The sequence below is a fragment of the Embiotoca jacksoni genome, unplaced genomic scaffold, assembly GCF_022577435.1.
Source record: "Embiotoca jacksoni isolate LCO1_2020_lvr unplaced genomic scaffold, fEmbJac1.0.p SCAF_1, whole genome shotgun sequence".
Lineage (NCBI taxonomy): Eukaryota > Metazoa > Chordata > Actinopteri > Embiotocidae > Embiotoca > Embiotoca jacksoni.
In genome coordinates, this window is record NW_027185229.1 from 17,359,105 (window position 1) to 17,378,007 (window position 18,903).

At 38.6% G+C, this 18,903-nt stretch overlaps 1 protein-coding gene across 19 annotated transcripts in view; it reads left to right on the forward strand.

Moving 5' to 3' along the window:
- cadpsb (Ca2+-dependent activator protein for secretion b) overlaps positions 1-18,903 on the forward strand; it is a 66,325-nt gene that overhangs the window by 44,648 nt on the left and 2,774 nt on the right. For 2 of the 19 annotated variants that reach the window (XM_069144205.1, XM_069144223.1), the window contains 13 exons: positions 1,251-1,319; positions 5,621-5,727; positions 7,008-7,037; positions 7,563-7,574; positions 9,992-10,148; positions 10,237-10,378; positions 11,141-11,302; positions 12,897-13,052; positions 13,159-13,306; positions 13,411-13,485; positions 13,603-13,686; positions 14,747-14,779; positions 14,928-15,035. In XM_069144205.1, the coding sequence (XP_069000306.1) occupies positions 1,251-1,319; positions 5,621-5,727; positions 7,008-7,037; positions 7,563-7,574; positions 9,992-10,148; positions 10,237-10,378; positions 11,141-11,302; positions 12,897-13,052; positions 13,159-13,306; positions 13,411-13,485; positions 13,603-13,686; positions 14,747-14,779; positions 14,928-15,035 (1,283 nt within the window). Of the gene's footprint in view, positions 1-1,250; positions 1,320-2,217; positions 2,251-5,620; positions 5,728-7,007; positions 7,038-7,562; positions 7,575-9,991; positions 10,149-10,236; positions 10,379-11,140; positions 11,303-12,896; positions 13,053-13,158; positions 13,307-13,410; positions 13,486-13,602; positions 13,687-14,746; positions 14,780-14,927; positions 15,036-18,903 lie in introns of all 19 variants that reach the window. The other 17 variants (XM_069144234.1, XM_069144367.1, XM_069144276.1 and 14 more) reach the window with 12 other exon arrangements.

Sequence of the window (18,903 nt, forward strand, 5' to 3'; positions counted from 1 at the left end):
CCTACTGGTCCCTATAATGTTAGCACGCAGGACAGTTATTTTGTAGGGTTTTATATTGAAATGCTCTCTCAGTGGTTGTGTGGAATAACAAAGGACTCAACATAAAGTATATGCCCTTTTTTCTTACTCCAGTATTCTTGTCACTGTTATCTATTTAATAACACTTGGTGGATTCACTTGGCATATGGTATATTTGTGTCCATATCCCAAATGATTTGTGGCATCCCAAATTATTTGTGACAGTTTGTCGCTCACTTTCTGTCTCTCAGTCCAATAACTCTCTCCTTTGTTTCAGGCCTGCTTTAGCTCTGTGCTGTTCTGTAGGTCAAGTTGGCTTTTGTGTAGAGGTGTGTGAGTAAAAATGCATTCAAATCCAAAGCCCTGAAATCTGTTGATGTGCTGATCTCTCATTGTGCCTTGACTATTCAAGCTGTGCAATATCCTGGCCTCTGACGTTTGTTGATTGGACTGTGAGTTCAGCTTAACTGAATGTCCTCTCTGACTCCCAGCTGACGCACACTCGCCCTCGCCCACTATCTTACTGTAGATTTTACCTCTGATTCCTCCAGCTGACTCTGCCCACCCCTCTTTAAGCCCCTGCCTTGAAATACCAGCAGCTCTCCTCTCACCCGTGTCTTTTGCTCTTGCTGAAGACCACTATCTCCGCTCCTCTTTTCCTCTCTGTCTGCTCTGCTTTTTTTCCTCCTCTCACACACTTGCCACAGATGTTACTTTATTTGACCTCTTTACTGTGTGTTAAGTGGCTTTTAACGAAGGAATGCTGGGATTGAATACATACAAACCAGCATCAGCCACCTGCATGTGCTTTGAGACATAACAACATGGCCTTTCTTCATTGGCATCTATTACATATAAAGAACTACATAAATGGCATTAAGACATTTTATAATGTCTTATTGTCTCTTGCTGTGTCTTTTTTCTGGTATACCCATGAAATGCATTGACATGAAAAACTCAGATGTTGTTTATGCCTTAAACGAAATCCCTCAGGGTGCTAAAGATACTAAGAATTCAAACCTTACTATCTTTCCATGCTGTGTGAATTAACTTCCCCCTGTCCTTGTGAGGCGCCTGGTTAAAAATACACCAAACATTTAACTTGACCACTGGGCCTCCTGCCCAGCAGAATGTCGTTTTCGCCTGGACAGCCCTTCTCCCATCAGCTTCTGACCTCTAGCCTTCCCACTTCTGATCCCAGCCTCTTGCATGCCCCGATCCTTTTTTTATAGGGAAAAAGAGGGAAATGTATGAGCACCCTGTCTTCTGCTTGGCGTCTCAAGTGATGGATTTAACCATCCGTGAGTACCTTCATCATCCTCTCCCCAGCCTCTCCCCTGCTCCTCCTTCTTTTAAGCGCACTTTCACCTCATCCTCTTTCTGCCTCTTCTCTTTCCTCAGAGATGTTGCTCCTGCCATGCTTGTTTTTTATCTGTGCCTTTGTCTGTGAGAGTGAGTGGGGAGCGCACCAGTCGAGAGATCTGAGCAGTGCCACACTGAATCAGTCGGGGTCCCTTTTTTTAGTACCATCTGTTTGTGATGGACATGAATGAGCAGTCTGGTCTGTAAGCTTCTTTCTTTTGGTTGGATGCCCATTACTTTGACTTGAATGCATTTTTATATTGCTTACATTGGTATCTCCTCCAGTCATTTGGTCTGATCATGTGTCAGTTGTGTGCTCTGCCGAACAGGTAGGCTTTTTTTTTTTTTCACTTTGCCACCAGAGACAGTAAAGGAGCATCTGTCAACAGAGATATTGAATGAGAAAGGCAGGGTAGAGTCTATGGATTCAACAGCTCCAGTTTAACTTGACTCAAATTAACTTAAGTCACTCAGTGTCCCGTCTATGATCCAAGTAGCTGTTTGTGTGTCCTACCTGTTTACGAGAGTCTAAGCTTTGTCTGTTTGTTAACAAACATCTTTTCACTTTTTTAATTTCCAATTTTCCACAGGCTAATGTTTCAGTGTTTCTGTTTATGATTGTGTGTTTGTGACGTTTGTCTGTTGCCTAGAAACCTCACTCCCTGGAGATGAAACCGTCCCAGCAGATTCTTTGAAAGGGTCACATGACGATGAACAACAACCCCCCCTCCCCCCCCTAACCCCCTCCCCCCACCCTGTATCGTGAAATTAACTCTAGAGCCGTGCTAATTCTAAACATCTCCTCTTTATCTTTTCTCTCCCTTTTTCTCGCTGAAGTTGAGAAAGGTCAAAAGGATCCAAAGGATCCAGGTGAACCCATGTTTAGCTTGTGGTTTAGCTACAGTGCACACATACATGTACATACACACAGACCTTAACCCTTATAACCTCACACATGATACAAAACATATGCATGCATTTACCTGTAGCACATCTTCCATGTAGTATATCATATAAACTTGTATTATACACAAGTTATCAAATGTCTTGGCATGTTTTAAATAAGCATCTATTTTATGAAGTAAATTGTGGAGATTGTACTACTTTATATTGTTCCAGTTCAAGACTGGTCGTGTAGATGGGTAGTATTGAACTGCATCCCTGGAAGAACAGCACTTGAACAACTGGGAAAGATTATGTTTTTGGAGGTTGTAAAAGGCCATTAAAGTAATTTAGTAATACAATCTCTTGCAAACTAAATGTTATTTTTACATATATATATTATATGTATATATATATATATATACACATACATACATACACACACACACACACACACACACACACACACATATATGTGTATATATATATATACACACACATATGTATGTATATATATTGACTACATGTTAATGTAACAAAAAAAAGACATAAGCAACATTTTAATGTAACCCCATCACCAAATACGACACATGTACAAATATGAGTTTTCTTTTTATCATATAGTATCATATATGATTGTATATTTGATCAACTTTGCTGAGCATTTTAGGTATGTAAAGGGTCAGTTTAGTCTTTTTTTTTTAAGCAAACAAACCCTTTTCCTACTTTGAAGTATGTATTCATGCAGATAGCTATGGTTTAATTGAATTATTACTTATATAGTGGAACTTTTTGAATTGGTCAAATGAAGCATAGATGTAAACATAGAATACATTAAACATGCAATTAAAGTGAATAGAACAAATGCTAACGCCCACCCTTAAATCTGGAATATATGCAGCTTTTTTCATCCAACCAGGTGTTTACAGAGGTTTGTGATATCTGACACTTTTTGTACCCCCACAAAACCAAATCTATTTGCCTGGCTAAATACCACCAGGGATAAGTGGAAAATGTGTTTGGCTTGTTTGTCTTATGATCCTTATAATTGTGGTGAACTGCCCTTTCAATATTTCACAATAGTCAGACACCTTGGTTATTTGTGCCAATAGCATAAATAGATATATTTCATATAGCTTGTAATGAAAATGTTTCAATAGTGCGTATTAGAGTCCGCTGCACTGCTCTCGCAAGTCAAACCATTATACAAACATTGTTCAGATGTGCGACCAGTGCTCCTTGTTGTAGAAAATTATGACCACAGAATATTTAGTTACTGTAATACAAATCCATGTGATCCATCCATTAGTGTTGATTAAATGTCCCTGAAGACAATGGCTGAAGTATTACCTTAGCCATTCAGATATCTCAGATTTCCCCTGCTGACGAGACTACATGAGAATTAAAAACATATCCTGAAGTCTCAGCTCAGGGTTTCTTCAAACTACTTTCCAACCAAGACCCCAAAATAGATACTCATTTGGACTGATTAGCAATACATGACGAATAGATTATCTAAAGAAAGTAATACTATTTAAAGTAAAATAAAAGACTTAACAAAGACTTCCAGTTAGAACTGCCGTCTTAAAACCGCTACTGTCTTGTACAGTTACGTATTTATGTCCTTTTGATTTCAGATATGTGCAGCCATTCAATTCCATGTTCAAATTCTACGCATTATCACGCCACATAGTCATACTGTTTGAATGATCCCATTTCATGACATGTATCTGTTTTATCAGATCATTCTGTCAGCAAAGGTACAAGCAAGTGATTTGGAGCTTTTGCAAATTTTAGACCATACTCACCAGCTAGTAAAAGGAAGCCAAAATCAGCTTTAGTGCACAAAAGCTCAGTTGATGGCAAATCCAACACCAGCACACTGTACAAATATTAATTCATCTTCTTAAGAGATTTCACCATCAAATTAGTAACTATTTTATTTAACCTATAGTTCCGGACCTGTACATATAGATGTACGTCCGTTATATTCAAGCCCTTAACAAACGAGTTCACACAATGCCAATTAAACCTACCACCACCAGGTAAATCTCTCTATATTTCACAGTACACAGAGGTTTTAAATCGAGTGTCTGGGGAGACATTCCTGTGCTGGCCGGTTGAACTTTTTGCCTCATGGGCATGCTCTGCTGGTGCTCTGCTGGCAACGCATGCAAAGGCTGGAGCCAGCCAAGTCGGCTAACTTCCGGTTTAGTCCTATGCTAACTTGAATGGAGATTAAATAATTCCATCATGTGGCTTTTTTAAACTTTCTAAATGTTATCAGACCAAATTGATCAAATTCCCATGGGGAAATGAGTAATTTCGTGGGGGTTGTGATGCCTTTTATTTTATTTATCTACCATTTTTTTCAGTCACAACAAAAGTGAAAAAGTAGGCTACAGTGGAGCTCATGACGCAAGCATGTGTTATAATTACTCTCACTACACTATAGGGAGACAAAAGGTCCACACCGTAGGTTTAATTAAATTATGTTTTAAGGGAATAACAATATCGAGCATTTAGTGAACCAAACACAATTTAGCATTTCTTAAATTTAGTAAAACTGTCGAACTTTTGACTAAAATCTATGACCCATGTGTGTTAGTTTTGTCCAGAGATCATTATAAAAAGATACAATTGGAAATGCAAGACATCTGAGTCCCTACAAAGTCTTATGATTGCTAATGAAATTGCAAAAATATTTGTATTACATTTAGATTTTTCAGATTAAAATTTATACTTTTAGAAAGTACTTGTATGATTAATTATGAATTTGTTACTTTTAATGAGTTCTACTTTATAGCATGAAGAAAGTTTTTGTAGAAAGCGTGAATGGTCATATTAGACATATTTTTGGGTAAGAAATAAAATCTTAGCTAATTTGAAGGAACATTTTAAGAGAACTGATGAGTTATTTTTACAGTGTGTGCTTTTGGAGTATTTTTGACCATGCCATGAGACAGCTCCTTATACAGATAACTTCTTCAGTACCACATCGCAATATGCATGTTTTTGATGCCACATTGCACCTCCATCTCAGCGCCACTATTCTTGTGTCTAAAACCAACATAAGTCTAATTATCCTATGAACACATCAACTCTGTTGCTTTATGTCATGCAGCCTAAAATGCATAGACAGTAAATGAGAACACACTTTACTTGTTATGGGGGGGTATGGTAGGTAAACATCACAGTGTAAGTGCTGTGTTTATACTTTTATTAAATAGTAAAAAAAAATATAGACAAGAAAAAAAATCTTCTGAATAGTCATAAAAAAAAAAAAAAAAAATCCCCCTGGAATCCTTCTCTGTGCTTGACTAACCATTCATCCCTCACCCTCATCCTTTTGTCTCAGAGAACGTAGGCCGCTTAGTCACGCCTGCCAAAAAGCTGGAGGAAACAATTCGCCTGGCGGAGTTAGTCATAGAGGTCCTCCAGCAGAACCAGGAACACCATGCGGAGGTGAGTGAGAACCCTCTCCTCCTCTGCACCTCAAAGCACTTTCCCTCTATACTCTCACTCTTATCTCACTCGCCCCACAGCAGCGAGTTAGTCTTATTATCAGTCCTCTATAAATAAAGCTGCTTTCATCTATGGGTAACTAAAATAAACCCTTTCAAAGATGAATTTAATTTTGGAAGGCTTTAATTGGTGTTCGACAGACCATGGCTACATGAAGTCACACCGCCATATTTGAGCATAGATTGTAAATTAGAAAATAATACAATGTGTGCATCTCTTTCCTCAGATCACAGTTCTCAATGTTTCAATGTTAAATAAATCATTGAAAAATTATAGTATTGTAGTCCAGACAGTCCAGTATAAACATTTGACAGTAAGATAAACAGAGGGTTAACGCATATTTTTCATGGCTTTAAGTTTCACCTTTGCCCTGAATAAAATAGCCAGTTTAACCAGTAGAAGAACTCAGACCTTTCACTAATAAAAAAAAAAGTACCAATGCACCACTTAAGTCCTGCATAGGAGATCCTACGTTTGAAGACAAATATTGGCCAGATACACTTGAATTATGAACAGGAAAAAATCTTATTCAACAGAAAAGTGGCCCTTGTGATGAAAAATGATTAGATATTATTATTAGATAGTTAATACTAATGCATCTGAATCTATATCATGAGGTTAATAATAGTATAAATAAGAAAAAGCTAAATTGTGCTATACAGATTTGTGTTTATATTTTTGACATTTCTCCAATCAGCTTTTTTGTAAAATAATTCTTAACTTGTATCTCTTTTGGGCTTATTCAGCTATTTAAATGTAACTATCTGAGCAGCTGAGATGTGAAATCCTTCAAACACAAAGACAATATTTTATAAGATGCCCTTAATGGTTTTTTTGTTTTTTTTTAAATATACATATATTTCTGAGCCACATAGGTTGGAAAAAATTAGTTTAATCTTGTAGTCGTCAAATTTATTTAGTGGAGTAAAAAGTATAATATTCCCCTGAAATGTAGCGGAGTAGATGCGTAAAGTAGCATAAAATGGAAATACTTGAGTACAGTACAAGTACTGTAGATTGCACTTGAGTATCGTACTTGACCAGAGGAAATGTACTTATTTCTTTTTAAAACCTGTCAGCTATATTTGCTGCTATGAGCATAGAGCTGATAAAAAGCATGATGAACATGTGTAGCTGTGTAGATCTAAAGGTGATCCACTATGATCTTAGAATATGGAGATAAAGCAGATTTATTGTATCTCTCTGAATATGCTTGACAGGCGGCAGTCACAAGTTCTGGAGATCAATCGGTACAGTATTTTTATTTCTTTTTCCTCTTCAGCTCCCATCACGACCCCCCTGTATGGCATGTGCGCCACTATGGCAAGAGGCACGTTTCTAGGCAGAGAATGAACTCATAGGCACTGTAGCAACGGGTGGGTTTGTAGGAAAGTGAGCGCAAACTTGTTTAAAAATAAAAAAAAAAAAAGCACTTTAGCTTGCACAACATAATTGTGATCATAAAGCATGTTCATCGGGCCATGAAGAGGTTTCCTTTCTCTCCAAGCATGCTGAACCAGTAAATTTCCTAAAGTATGCTCCATGTGAACCTTTGAAGTTTGATCCACCATAAACATTTGTTCCCCCTCCATCCAACTTATTAATTTCACAGTCCGCACTTGTTCAAGCATTACTTCTCCAGCTTCTCCTGCTCCATCCCTCTCTGCTATCTATTCTTAGTTTATAAACCCTATCAAAGAAATGCGTCAAAGATACATTACTGTTCTGTACATCTTCCTGTGTTCTCACTGTCATATGATCGGTGACTATCCAAGCAGGGGAAAGAGGTATGTAGTCAAGTCGAATGAGAAACTCCCATAATGCTCTGTGCATGTCCAGTAGATGAATCCACCTCTCCTTCCCCCTCAGCATCAGTACACTCCCTCGGGACTGGTCCCTTGACACGTTTGCACTGATAGAGTCTGTGGCTGAACACTAAGCCTGAGCTCTCAGGGTCCTGAATGTGTCCCTTAACTACTATCAAAGGTCAGAGGTCACTCCCCCTCGTGACCTTTGAGCATTTTCCCTTCCCTCACCTGTTGGAAACTTTTACCGTCCTCCCCTTTAACCGCTCAGAGTATCTCTCCTTGAATGTGATGGAGAAGAGCACTGTTTGCTGCCTGTCTCTCTAACATTAGAGCTTTTTATGTTTTGGGAGTGGACAGGTAAGTCAGCAGGTAAGTAAGCTGTTGACTGCCATTGTGGTGGTTAAATTAGGTGGGAAAGAATATTTTGAAAAAAAAAGGTCAAATAAAGCATGCAGCCAAGATAAAGCTTCTTTACAGAAATTGCCAACACGTTAGTCTGAATGATGAGCAAATATGCCAAGCCAAGACTGCCAGCAAAGCAACTACTGTACTTCTGCTGTCATGCTGTCAGAGGATGAGGAAGTCCTGACCGTGCCAGAAAATGGTCAGCTGAATTTCAGAGAATTACTTAACTAATTGGAACAGACGTATTCCAACACTAGAGATGCTGTGTGCTGCAGTCTTTGGTGTGCCTAGTCAAAGATGTGCATGAGTCACATTCACATCTTATTGGGCTATGGGTTTGTTGGTGATGTGAATTGTGGACACCCCTCATCTCTTAGCTCGAGAGAAAAGCATGCAGGGAGATCCACGTTTGCATGAGAAAAAGCACCTTTGTCATGAAAATAAGAAGGCACGAACATGCAACTCTACTGTGCAAATCGTTTGCTAGCTATAAACTGGATTCATGACTAGTCCCACCTTTTGGTCCTAATTAACAAGAGCTGTGGATTTCATGTGATGGGAAACACAAGCACACCCGCAAACATACACACACAAACAAAGATAGGCGTGATGGTGTGTAATTTTCTTTCTGTTTGAAAGGAAATACCCAGCAATTTCAGAATCTATATAAAACATGGAAAACTCACTCAAAATTCATGAACATGAATAAATATCTCCTAAAACAACAACAACAAAAAAAGAATTCCTAAAACAACAGAAGAAATCAAACAAATACATAAAGGAATAGTTTAACGCTCTAGGAAATGCACTTATTCGCCCTCTTGCAGTGAGCTAGACGGGAAGATTGTTAACACTTTCTTCCTTTTTGTATATTAAACATGTGCCAGGACGTGGTTAGCCAAGCTAAGCATAAAGATGGGAAATAGTGAGAAAGAGCGAGTCTCACAGCAAAATCTGCCTTCAACAGCACCCCTAAGGCTCACTAATTACTCCGCTCTATCTTGTTTGTTTAATATTGTGACGATTTCTTGTTTCGGCGTAGCCACTTCCATCATGATGACTGTAGTGACTACAGGAAGTCACTGCGCCTGCCCGAGAAAGACTTCGGAGGGATGGGCATTTCCAGCAAAAATACTATTCGATATTTGCTGGGAACTATTCGGCTAGTATTTTGCACCTTATTATTGATAAGTAACATAAAGCAGTTCCACATTGAACTGCTTGACTACTGTACATTTCTGCTGTTTGTTCTATAGCATCTGATATCACAGTGCCGCACACATTTTACCTGGTAGTAACGTGTTCTTTTCCTCCTCTTTTTTTTATTGTTAAATGGATATTGGCAAACAGATTTTAGGTGCAATACCACCACTGTCTGGCTGTAGTAACGGATTACTACCAGGCACTGGGAAAAACAAGGAAAATAAACGAAATTGGAATTGTTTATGCAACTTTTGTCTTATTTTTTTCAATAGTATTCAGAAATTATAATATCCTGACAGTCTAACAGTTGAAGTACATCAGCCTTTAAAAAAAAAAAAAAAAAAAAAATATATATATATATATATATATATATATATATATATATATATATATATATATATAGATATTAATGTGTAATTGTACATTAGAGGTACTGGTCAGCATTTCTTTCTGTCCTTGCTCAGAGTCAGGCGAGCGGTTTCCCTTTGTCTTCATGCTAAACTAAGATTAGCTAGTTCTAGCTTCATATAAGAACGGGCATTAAAGTGGTATCAAGTATGGGCAAGAAAGCATAAGTACATTTCCCAAAATGTCAAATTATTATCGACACGCAGGTCCTCCAGCAGTACACACAAACATGTAAAGACTACATCGATCCAGTGGCATTTCCTTTTAAGAACAATAAGCTTCGCTGTGTGTATTATTCCCTCATTTTCTCCTTATGGACTCTCATCTCTTAACAGGAGGCTTTGTTCACCTTTCTGCTTTCCCTCCTGCTGTGTTTCTAGGCGTTTGCATGGTGGACAGACCTCATGGTGGAACATGCAGAGAACTTCCTGGCCCTCTACGCCATAGACATGGATGCTGCACTGGAGATTCAGTCCCCCGAGAGCTGGGACAGCTTTCCTCTTTTCCAGCTGCTCAATGACTTCCTCCGGACAGATTGTAAGCTCACATTTATGTTATAATTGCTCTGGGTATTTTCATCCGTAATCTAAGATACTAATCTCTTTCTGCCACCGATTTTCCATAGATCATCTGTGCAATGGAAAGTTCCACAAACACCTTCAGGATCTGTATGCTCCTCTGGTGGTTAGATATGTGGATCTGATGGAGTCCTCCATCGCACAGTCAATTCACAAGGGCTTTGACAGAGAGTCCTGGGAGCCTGTAAAGTAAGGAGCCTCCCTCTTTATAGCTACGCTGTAGGATGGTTGGAGATGCAAGGCTTTCATATTCAAATGACAGACCGACTATGCGGAGGCTGAAAATCTGGGGGAGCAGCTATAATGTTCTCCCTAGCTTCCTGTAGGTTCACTTTTAAAGAATGAGCCAAGAGTGGGCTGAATAACCTATTTTTTCTGTGAAAGAAATAGGTTATTTATTCTGAAAATAGTCTTTGATTAATGTATGTGTCTTACCAATTTCTCTCTGACATATTGGGGTCAGGGCAACATGTAATCTTTCTGTTGTTCTCTTTTTGAACTAACCTTCATAATGTGTGCTTTGACATGTTACCAGAAACAAAATTTCAGGTCCAGTCTGTTCTGTTGTTCCTATAATTTATATGTTGTGACTTTACCACATTTGCTTTTGCATTTTTTTTTTTTTATTATTGCAAAGATTAGATTTAAGATTTGTTGAGGTCAAAGTTTTTTTTTCTTGGTCTTTATTTCTGTTTATTATTTTCAGTATTAGTTTGCTTCTGCTGTCAACTGCATTTAATACAGTATATATGTGCATCCAACTCTCTTTTATCTGTAGGTATTTTTGTATCGTGTGCGTCTTTGACTATTAGCGTCTTTTTTGTGCGTTTCCTTTCTTCACCTATTTTCAGATTTTATTTTTATGATGAGTGTTACATGGCTTTCTGTAGCTCCCACAACACTGTTATGGATTATTTATTTATTTTTCTTTTTGTCTTGTCTTTTCTGCAGGAGTTTAACAAGTAATCTGCCCAATGTGAATCTACCAAATGTGAACCTCCAAATTCCCAAAGTACCAAATCTGCCAGTGCCAGTAGCAGGACTATCAGTTAACCTTCCACAAATGCCTAGCTTTTCTACCCCGTCATGGATGGCTGCTATATATGACTCTGAGTGTGTATTCAACTAGTTTACTTTAGATTCACTAAGCAAGCAGAGAATACCTTGGTATGAAGATGCCCTCAGACAAAGAAAATTCAAAATAAAATGTTTACAAAAAAGTTCAGCAAAATTGTTTCTGTATGGCTCTAAGTGGAAATCAAAATCGACAAAATCCAAATACACAAAGATCCTGTAATGTTTTTTTTTTCTTTCATGTAAGTACTTTATGATGCTGTTCATGCTCATGCCAAGGTCACTCTGAGAGGTGTTAGAGTAGATGGGGTTCTGCTTTCTGAAATGAGAGGCTCAAACACTCTCATTTGTCTCAACATGCATGCTGTTGAGCTGCGGTGTGGAGATACAGGCCAAATACAAAACAATAAATATATATTGATACAGCTCCAGAGCTATTGGGGATTTACTGTGCAGAAAAAAAATAACAGTGTTCCCCATTTGAAAACATTTCCAAGTCAAGATTTACATTGTATGAAATAAGTATCTCCCCAGAGTTGTTTTCCATAGACATTTGGTTTAGTGATGCCTAGCATATCATAGATTGTACATGGCCGTAGGTATTATCTCTGACCTTGACCACCTGCTAGTAGTCTGATTGGGAGGGAAGACCAAATGGCTCAGATTGGAGATGATAATGTGGAGAGGCTTGGAGGCAAAAGCTTAAACTTCTCCCTTTCTATTGAGCCTTTTCTCATTTTCAGGGCATCAAATACCACCTTTTTGTCAAAGCCGAGACATACGCACAAGATGTCCTTTCATGTCCACACCGTGACCACACTTAAAAAGTAACTTGCATGACGTACGTAATATCACTTATGTGAAATTACTTATTTGAACCCAAACAATGATCTTTTCCTAACCCTAGCCAGGTGTTTTTTGGTGCATAGACTCAAGGCGCCTTGTGCGTATCTCTTGAGATGCCAGCGGGCTTTGACAAAACATCAGTATTTGACTTCCTGGGATGATGACGAGTTGTTTTATCACCTTTCCTTCTCAACTCTACATGTTTCATGTAGCACTTTTCCCAATCAGCTCTACTCAGGCTGCCCCAAGAAGATCTGCATGGTTTGTTTGGTAATTCTTCCAGGGGCCCCACCAGCCTGGGGACATGGATGTTGAGAGAGGGCCTGTGATGTCAATTTTGAGATTCGACCGTAAATGCCTTTTTTTTTTTTTTTTTTAACATGCCCTCCCTCACGTCTACCTTCCCTACTCCTTTGTCTTGACACAGTGTGATAAGCTGCTCTATCTGCAGTGACTTTACCTGCATGTGGCCTCACATACAAGTCAATAATCATACTCTAGAGCATGGTTATTGATTTGTTCCAGTAAACCCCACCCCGCTCCTTTTCACCCATACATTGATTGTCCAGAAACACATGTACAAATAAGAAATAAGACGGCCATTTGCATGGACCAGTCTGTGTATGGTCAAAGTAAAATATTTGACTGTGTTTAGGTGTAGAGGAGCAGCATCCTCCTCTGCACCTGCCACAATCCTCACCTTCTCCCACCCTTTGATCCCTTCTCTCCAGCAAAGTGACATTTGTCTTCTGACCTGTGTGTGTGTGTGTGTGTGGGTGGATGGCAGTAATGGCTCTGGGACGTCAGAGGACCTCTTCTGGAAGCTGGATGCCCTCCAGACCTTCATCAGGGACCTGCACTGGCCTGAGGATGAGTTTGCCAAACACCTTGAGAGTCGCATCCAGCTCATGTCGAGCAACATGATTGAGAACTGCGTCAAGCGGTGTGTGTTTGGGCTATTGAGTTCAAGACAGTTCAAGACATGTTGAGTGAACACTTAAACTGCATATTAATGTTACAGTGTGTGTAATATTTCACTTGCATTGCAGCACCAGGATGGCGTTTGAATCCAAGCTGACAAAGAGCAGTAAGTCCACAGATTTCCGCATTTCTCCAACATTATGCACCATGTTCAACGTGATGGTGGATGCCAAGGACCAATCAGCTAAATTGTGCGCTATGGAGATGGGTCAAGAGGTAAAAACTTCACCAGGGACAATCACTGCATGCTGGAAATTTACACCGTGTTTTAAATCTCATGACATAAATGCTTTTGGATTTTTTTTTTTTTTTTTTTATAGAAACAGTTCCACACCCAAATAGACGAACTGATTGAGGAGACTGTGAAGGACATGATCCAGCTTCTCGTTGCAAAGGTGCGACTTTGTCATTGATGTAAAAAAAATGCTAAAGAAAAAGGAAACAAAAATTGTAACTTATGTCAAATCATGATTGTTAAATTGTTGATTCCTCCTCTTTTATTTGTTTCCCAGTTTGTTGCCATTCTGGAAGGAGTGTTGGCCAAGATTTCCAGATACGATGAAGGCACTCTCTTCTCCTCATTCCTCTCCTTCACGGTGAGATGAAGCTTCTCTTTCTTTAGTGTCCTTGAACTGACTATAACACTTGCATGTTGTTAATAAATATATATATGTAATATATACATTATGAACACATAGTCAGGACCTTCCAGCGTCTCTCAAAAAATGATACACAGAAACTCAGCGTCTTTAGTTGCAGAGAACTAAAGGACAAAGCAGAGTTTTTATTTTTTATAGTCAGACCTCTACAAAGTCTTAAAACCCCAAACACCTTAAACGCAAAACCTCATGTTGACTTTTAAAAATGTATTCACATCAGGCTTCTTAACCCGATATGAACAAACACCTACCATTTCTAAAGAAATATGACGTAAGATATATGATGTCAAACACATATTAGGTTGAAATGAAAGTCAGAAGTCTTCAAGGTTTAGCTAAAAATACACAAGTGTTGTCTCTTAACCCTCGTGTTGTCCTTGGATCAAAATGACCCGCAGCTGTGTTCAACCAAGTGCTATTTTATTTTCATATTTTTTGGGATCATTGGTGACAAGGAGGCTGTGAGGGTTTATTTAAAGAATGATGACCAATGATCCCAAAAAATGTAGAAATAAAATAGAACTTGGTTGAACACAGCTGTGGGTCATTTTGACCCGAGGACAACACGAGGGTTAAAATGAGTAAATAGAAGCAATTAATCAACATTTGAAGAAATTATTATCTATAAGCTTACAACTGAGTTTACTTACAATACTGTTTCTTTAGAACAATTCAGTGATTTTAATGGATTGAAAAACTGTTGGGTACCTTAAGCTGGTATTTTCCTGAAAGCACTGGAAGAATTTTTTTTTTGTAATCTTTTGGGTTAACTGTGCCATCAAGATATTAGATTGTTATTTTGCACAACGGATTAAAAAAACAAACAATTTTTCAATACATTAGGGGCTCTCTAATATACCATTTGAGAATCTTATTTTGTTTTATTGAATAAAGAGGAGGGTGTGTTGTAAAACATACTCAGGCCGTATAATGCTGATGATAATTGTAATTTTCTCATAAACCCTCAGCCTGTTTGACAGTTTCATTCTGATTTCAGGTGAAAGCTGCCTCAAAATATGTGGATGTACCTGTAAGTTAAAAAATATGCTACTTTTCTGTTTGTTTGTGTGTTTACTGCTGAACAAAATACTGTCAATCATCAAGTATCTTTTTTTTTGTAATTGGTGATACAGCTAGTGTTCAGTCCTCTTGACCCGGCTCTGTCCCTGTGTTTACAGAAACCTGGAATGGACGTAGCCGATGGCTATGTGACCTTTGTCCGACACTCTCAGGATATGCTTCGTGATAAGGTCAATGAGGAGGTGTATATAGAAAGGTTATTTGATGTAAGTAAGATGCCGTCTCCTCCTCACAAGAAGGGAGGGGCCTTCCAAAATGTGGCAAAACAACAGGGCAGAGAGGGATAAGTCCCATTTTGAAACCAGGAAATGTACTTCAGCCTGGCAGAAGAGGCTTTTCTGATCCTCTACCCATCTCGACTTTTCTCTTTCTGTCTGTCTTTCCTCTCTCTGAATCTTAGCTGCCCTCTGCATTCTGGTGTGCATTGACACAGTGCTTTTGGGCCTTTGTGTGTTAGAAAAGGAAACTTTTATTTACAAAGAGTCCATAAAAGCATTCCTAAAAAAAAAAAGGATTATCTGAAGCAGTGCTCTCTGTGGAAAGAACAGAACTGTCCATAGTGATCATATGGTAGGTCACCTACTTATGTTTTATAGATCACCACTGTATTCTGCTGTCAGATACTTTCCACACAAAGCATGTCAGCCTCCTGAATAAATGACACTCAGCCCTCCTGGCCTCAGTCCACAGTGACACAACAATGCAGTTCCTATGATGCACTGCTGGATGGGCCTGGGTCACACAGTGATGTCAAACTCAGAGGCTGACATGTCATTTATACCCATCTTCTGTCACAACAGTGGTTCCCAACCTGGGGTCAAGACCTTTCCTGAGGGTCCCAAGATAAATGTGAAGGGTCATGATGGAGATAAACAAAAAACAAAAGAAGAAAAAAGTATTCCTGCTCACCTTTCACAACTATTTTGCACACTTTTTGTGCGAAGTACATCTTGAGCATCCTGTTTCCTCAGTTAGACAGAAGTACGTACTTATATCATAATCAAGTGAACCACTATCTAAACATCGTCACCATATGCATCATTTTATAATATGGAAGTGAAAGACAACTAAGTAGTAACACAAATTAAAGGTCCCATATTTCCAGTATTTTAGGTATCTAAGATATTTTTGTGGTTTTCAGTACCAAAAAACATCTCAATGTAGTTTTATACTTATCATAAGCTTCTCTCTAAAGCTTTTTGAATAACAGGATGCATTTTGTCTGTACCTTCAAGGCGTATTGATATCTGTGAACCTCTCCTCTGATTGGCTGACTTTTTTGTGATATACGCCTAGGCCAACCACAGGTTCTCTTTCTGTAGCCTGCTGGCTCCGCAACAGAATGATGATTTGTTTTCTTTCACGTGAAAACTTATGACATGAGCACGATCCAAGTGGCACAGCAGCTGAATACGGGCTGTGTGCATTTCCATGTGGACTGAGCATTTAAAAAATGTATAGTATTTATTGATATAGCACTTAACTGCTATATAATTAAAAGGAAATGTGAATTTATACAATATGGGACCTTTAAACGAAATATAATATACTGTTTAATTAAAAAGTTTGCTTTTATAAATGGATTTTGAAAACTAAAATAAAGACAATAAATTGAATAGAAAGGAAAAAGCAGGGGAAAGTAGGCGACCACATTGTAAGTAGTGTGATAAAGTGTATGTTTACCTTATTAATAATTCATATTTTGTTGTATATTTAAATAAGGTAAATCAGAATCAGAAAGCCTTTATTGTCATTGTAGGCTCTTGCATACAATGGAATTAGGAGTGCTACTCATTTTGGAACATAGAAACACAGAACATAGAACACAGGACAAACAACAAACAGTCTTTAAAATAAATATATAAATATGCTAATAAAATGAGTGCAATCTGCTAGACACAGATTTGGAAATGAGACCAAGAGCACAAAACAATGCACCAAACCAGACAGCGAAAACCCGCTGCACTCATGTGTGCTGCCATCTTGGATCTCATACATAAAGCTGTATCAAACACAATTATAGTCCTAAATAATAGCACAAAAAGGCCTCCTTGCTTTTCTGTGACTCGTTTTTCCTTAGTTTTAGCTTGTTCTACCACAAGAAGTCATGAGGAGTGACTTCCACCTGCTCGGAGGAGGTTTACATTTTCAATCTCGTCTTTATATACTGTTGCTATTTTGTACAGGGAAGCCCATTTGTACACAGTAATAGAAAACTCCCACACTTTAAGCTGAGCGACAGCTTACCAACAGCAGATCCCACAGCCTCCATGGCTTTTAAATTTAAAATGAACCCGTTTGAGAAAGAAAACTAAAATGTTCCACCTTGTGAGTCATAGGTAGAGCATGACTTGGCTGAGAAGAGTCAAAAGTCAAAGAGTTGGGAACCAGTGTGTTAGAGGGTGAAGAGAGCACTGTCTTAACAAACATAATCCTAACAGGATACATTGAGATAAATGTGTCCTCCATGTGTGATTTGAACGACACATAATGCTGTGACGTGTGTGCTTCATGTCATTCAGAAGCTATTTCTACAGACCTGTGTGTCTAGACAGGTGTGTGCTGGCTTTGTGTGTTTGAAAGATTCTCAGTTCTTTCTGTGAGGCAGTGACGTGAAGTTTTTTATGTCTGACAGGCACGCAGACGTTTCCCTTTGGTTTTTCTATTTTTGTGTTGGCTGTAGAAACAGGATTCACATATATATGATCATTTTTTTTGTTTTGGCGTGAGGAGTGATGCTGTCGTGAAGTGGGTCTGCTTTTGTCTTTGAGGTCCACACTGGCTCCCCTGTCTCCTTGTGTGTTGTCAGTTTTTCTAATGTTGAGTTTTACCCCTCGTGTCTTCTGTGTGGCCCCGAAATCCTACTCTGCACTGTCGTGTTAAATGAAAGAATTTCCAAGCTATGAATGTTTCAGTTTTAGCTTTTTAAACTATACGTTAATCCAAGGTTGTCAATGTTTTTCTCTTTCATTTGAATGCATTTCCATCCATTCATTTGCATGCATGTGAAAATCGTTCCTAGATGCTGCACAGGCTCTACTTTATCTCTCTTTCTTTCACTAATTTATTTCAATCCTTTATAATCTCCTCTTTTCTGATTAACACCATTCCTGCTGCCTCAACTATTCAAAAAGTGGCACTTATCTCTAGTGTTGCGTTGCGTTGTTTTATCACATTATGTTGGTTGGCATGGTTTTAGAGTCAAATAATCTTCCTGTGTACATCTTCTAGCATGACCCTCCTTCTCAGAGTTCTGCCTCATTTGCACATAGAGCAGTCTTCCTCAGCACGTACTCAGCCTCTCACCCACCTGCGAGGTCTGCATGCGCTGCACGCTCAACTCGACTGTGAAGTGGACAGGCATCTGCATATCGGGCCTCAAGTTCAAACTTCTCAACCATTCACCTAATCCTGATCTAAATAAACTTCAACCACAGACTAAATCTCAACGGCCAAACAAATGAACTCCTCACACTTCTAATTCGGGCTTCATAAACCTTTTCTGCGTTCCTGCCTACTCACAAGTTTAAAGTTGACTTCTTTTCTCGGAGGTATATCAACCGTTCCTACTAGATGTGTGTGCTGTTCTCTTGTAACTTTAATCGTGCAGTCAGGGAAACTACGACCCAAAGCAAACCAGAGAAAAGGTACAAGAAAATGGCACCACTGCTCTCTGCCTGCTAACCATTTACTCACTCTCATTCTGTTTTTCTTTTGCTAATGAACTCGTCTTAAATCTATAATTTCAATTCCCCACAGTAGTTTTACTGTACAACAACAGTGTAGGGTATTTGAAATGCAGCTCAGCATTTCCACGTTAATAATTAAAAATCCAGGCTGATGAGTGATTGCCTTCAATAATTGATGGGCCATGAAGCTTTTTCAAAATACTGACTTTTTAGTAGTGCAAAAGTTAATTGCAATTCAAAACAGATCAATATTGTAATACTTTGACTTTATTTTAATAATACCATTAAGTAGCTGCAGTATCAGTGCATATCAGTAAATTCCTCTGAAATGCCTCCTGTCAGCTCTTCAGAGAGCTATGAATGCAGTTTGGATGTCGCACTTGGG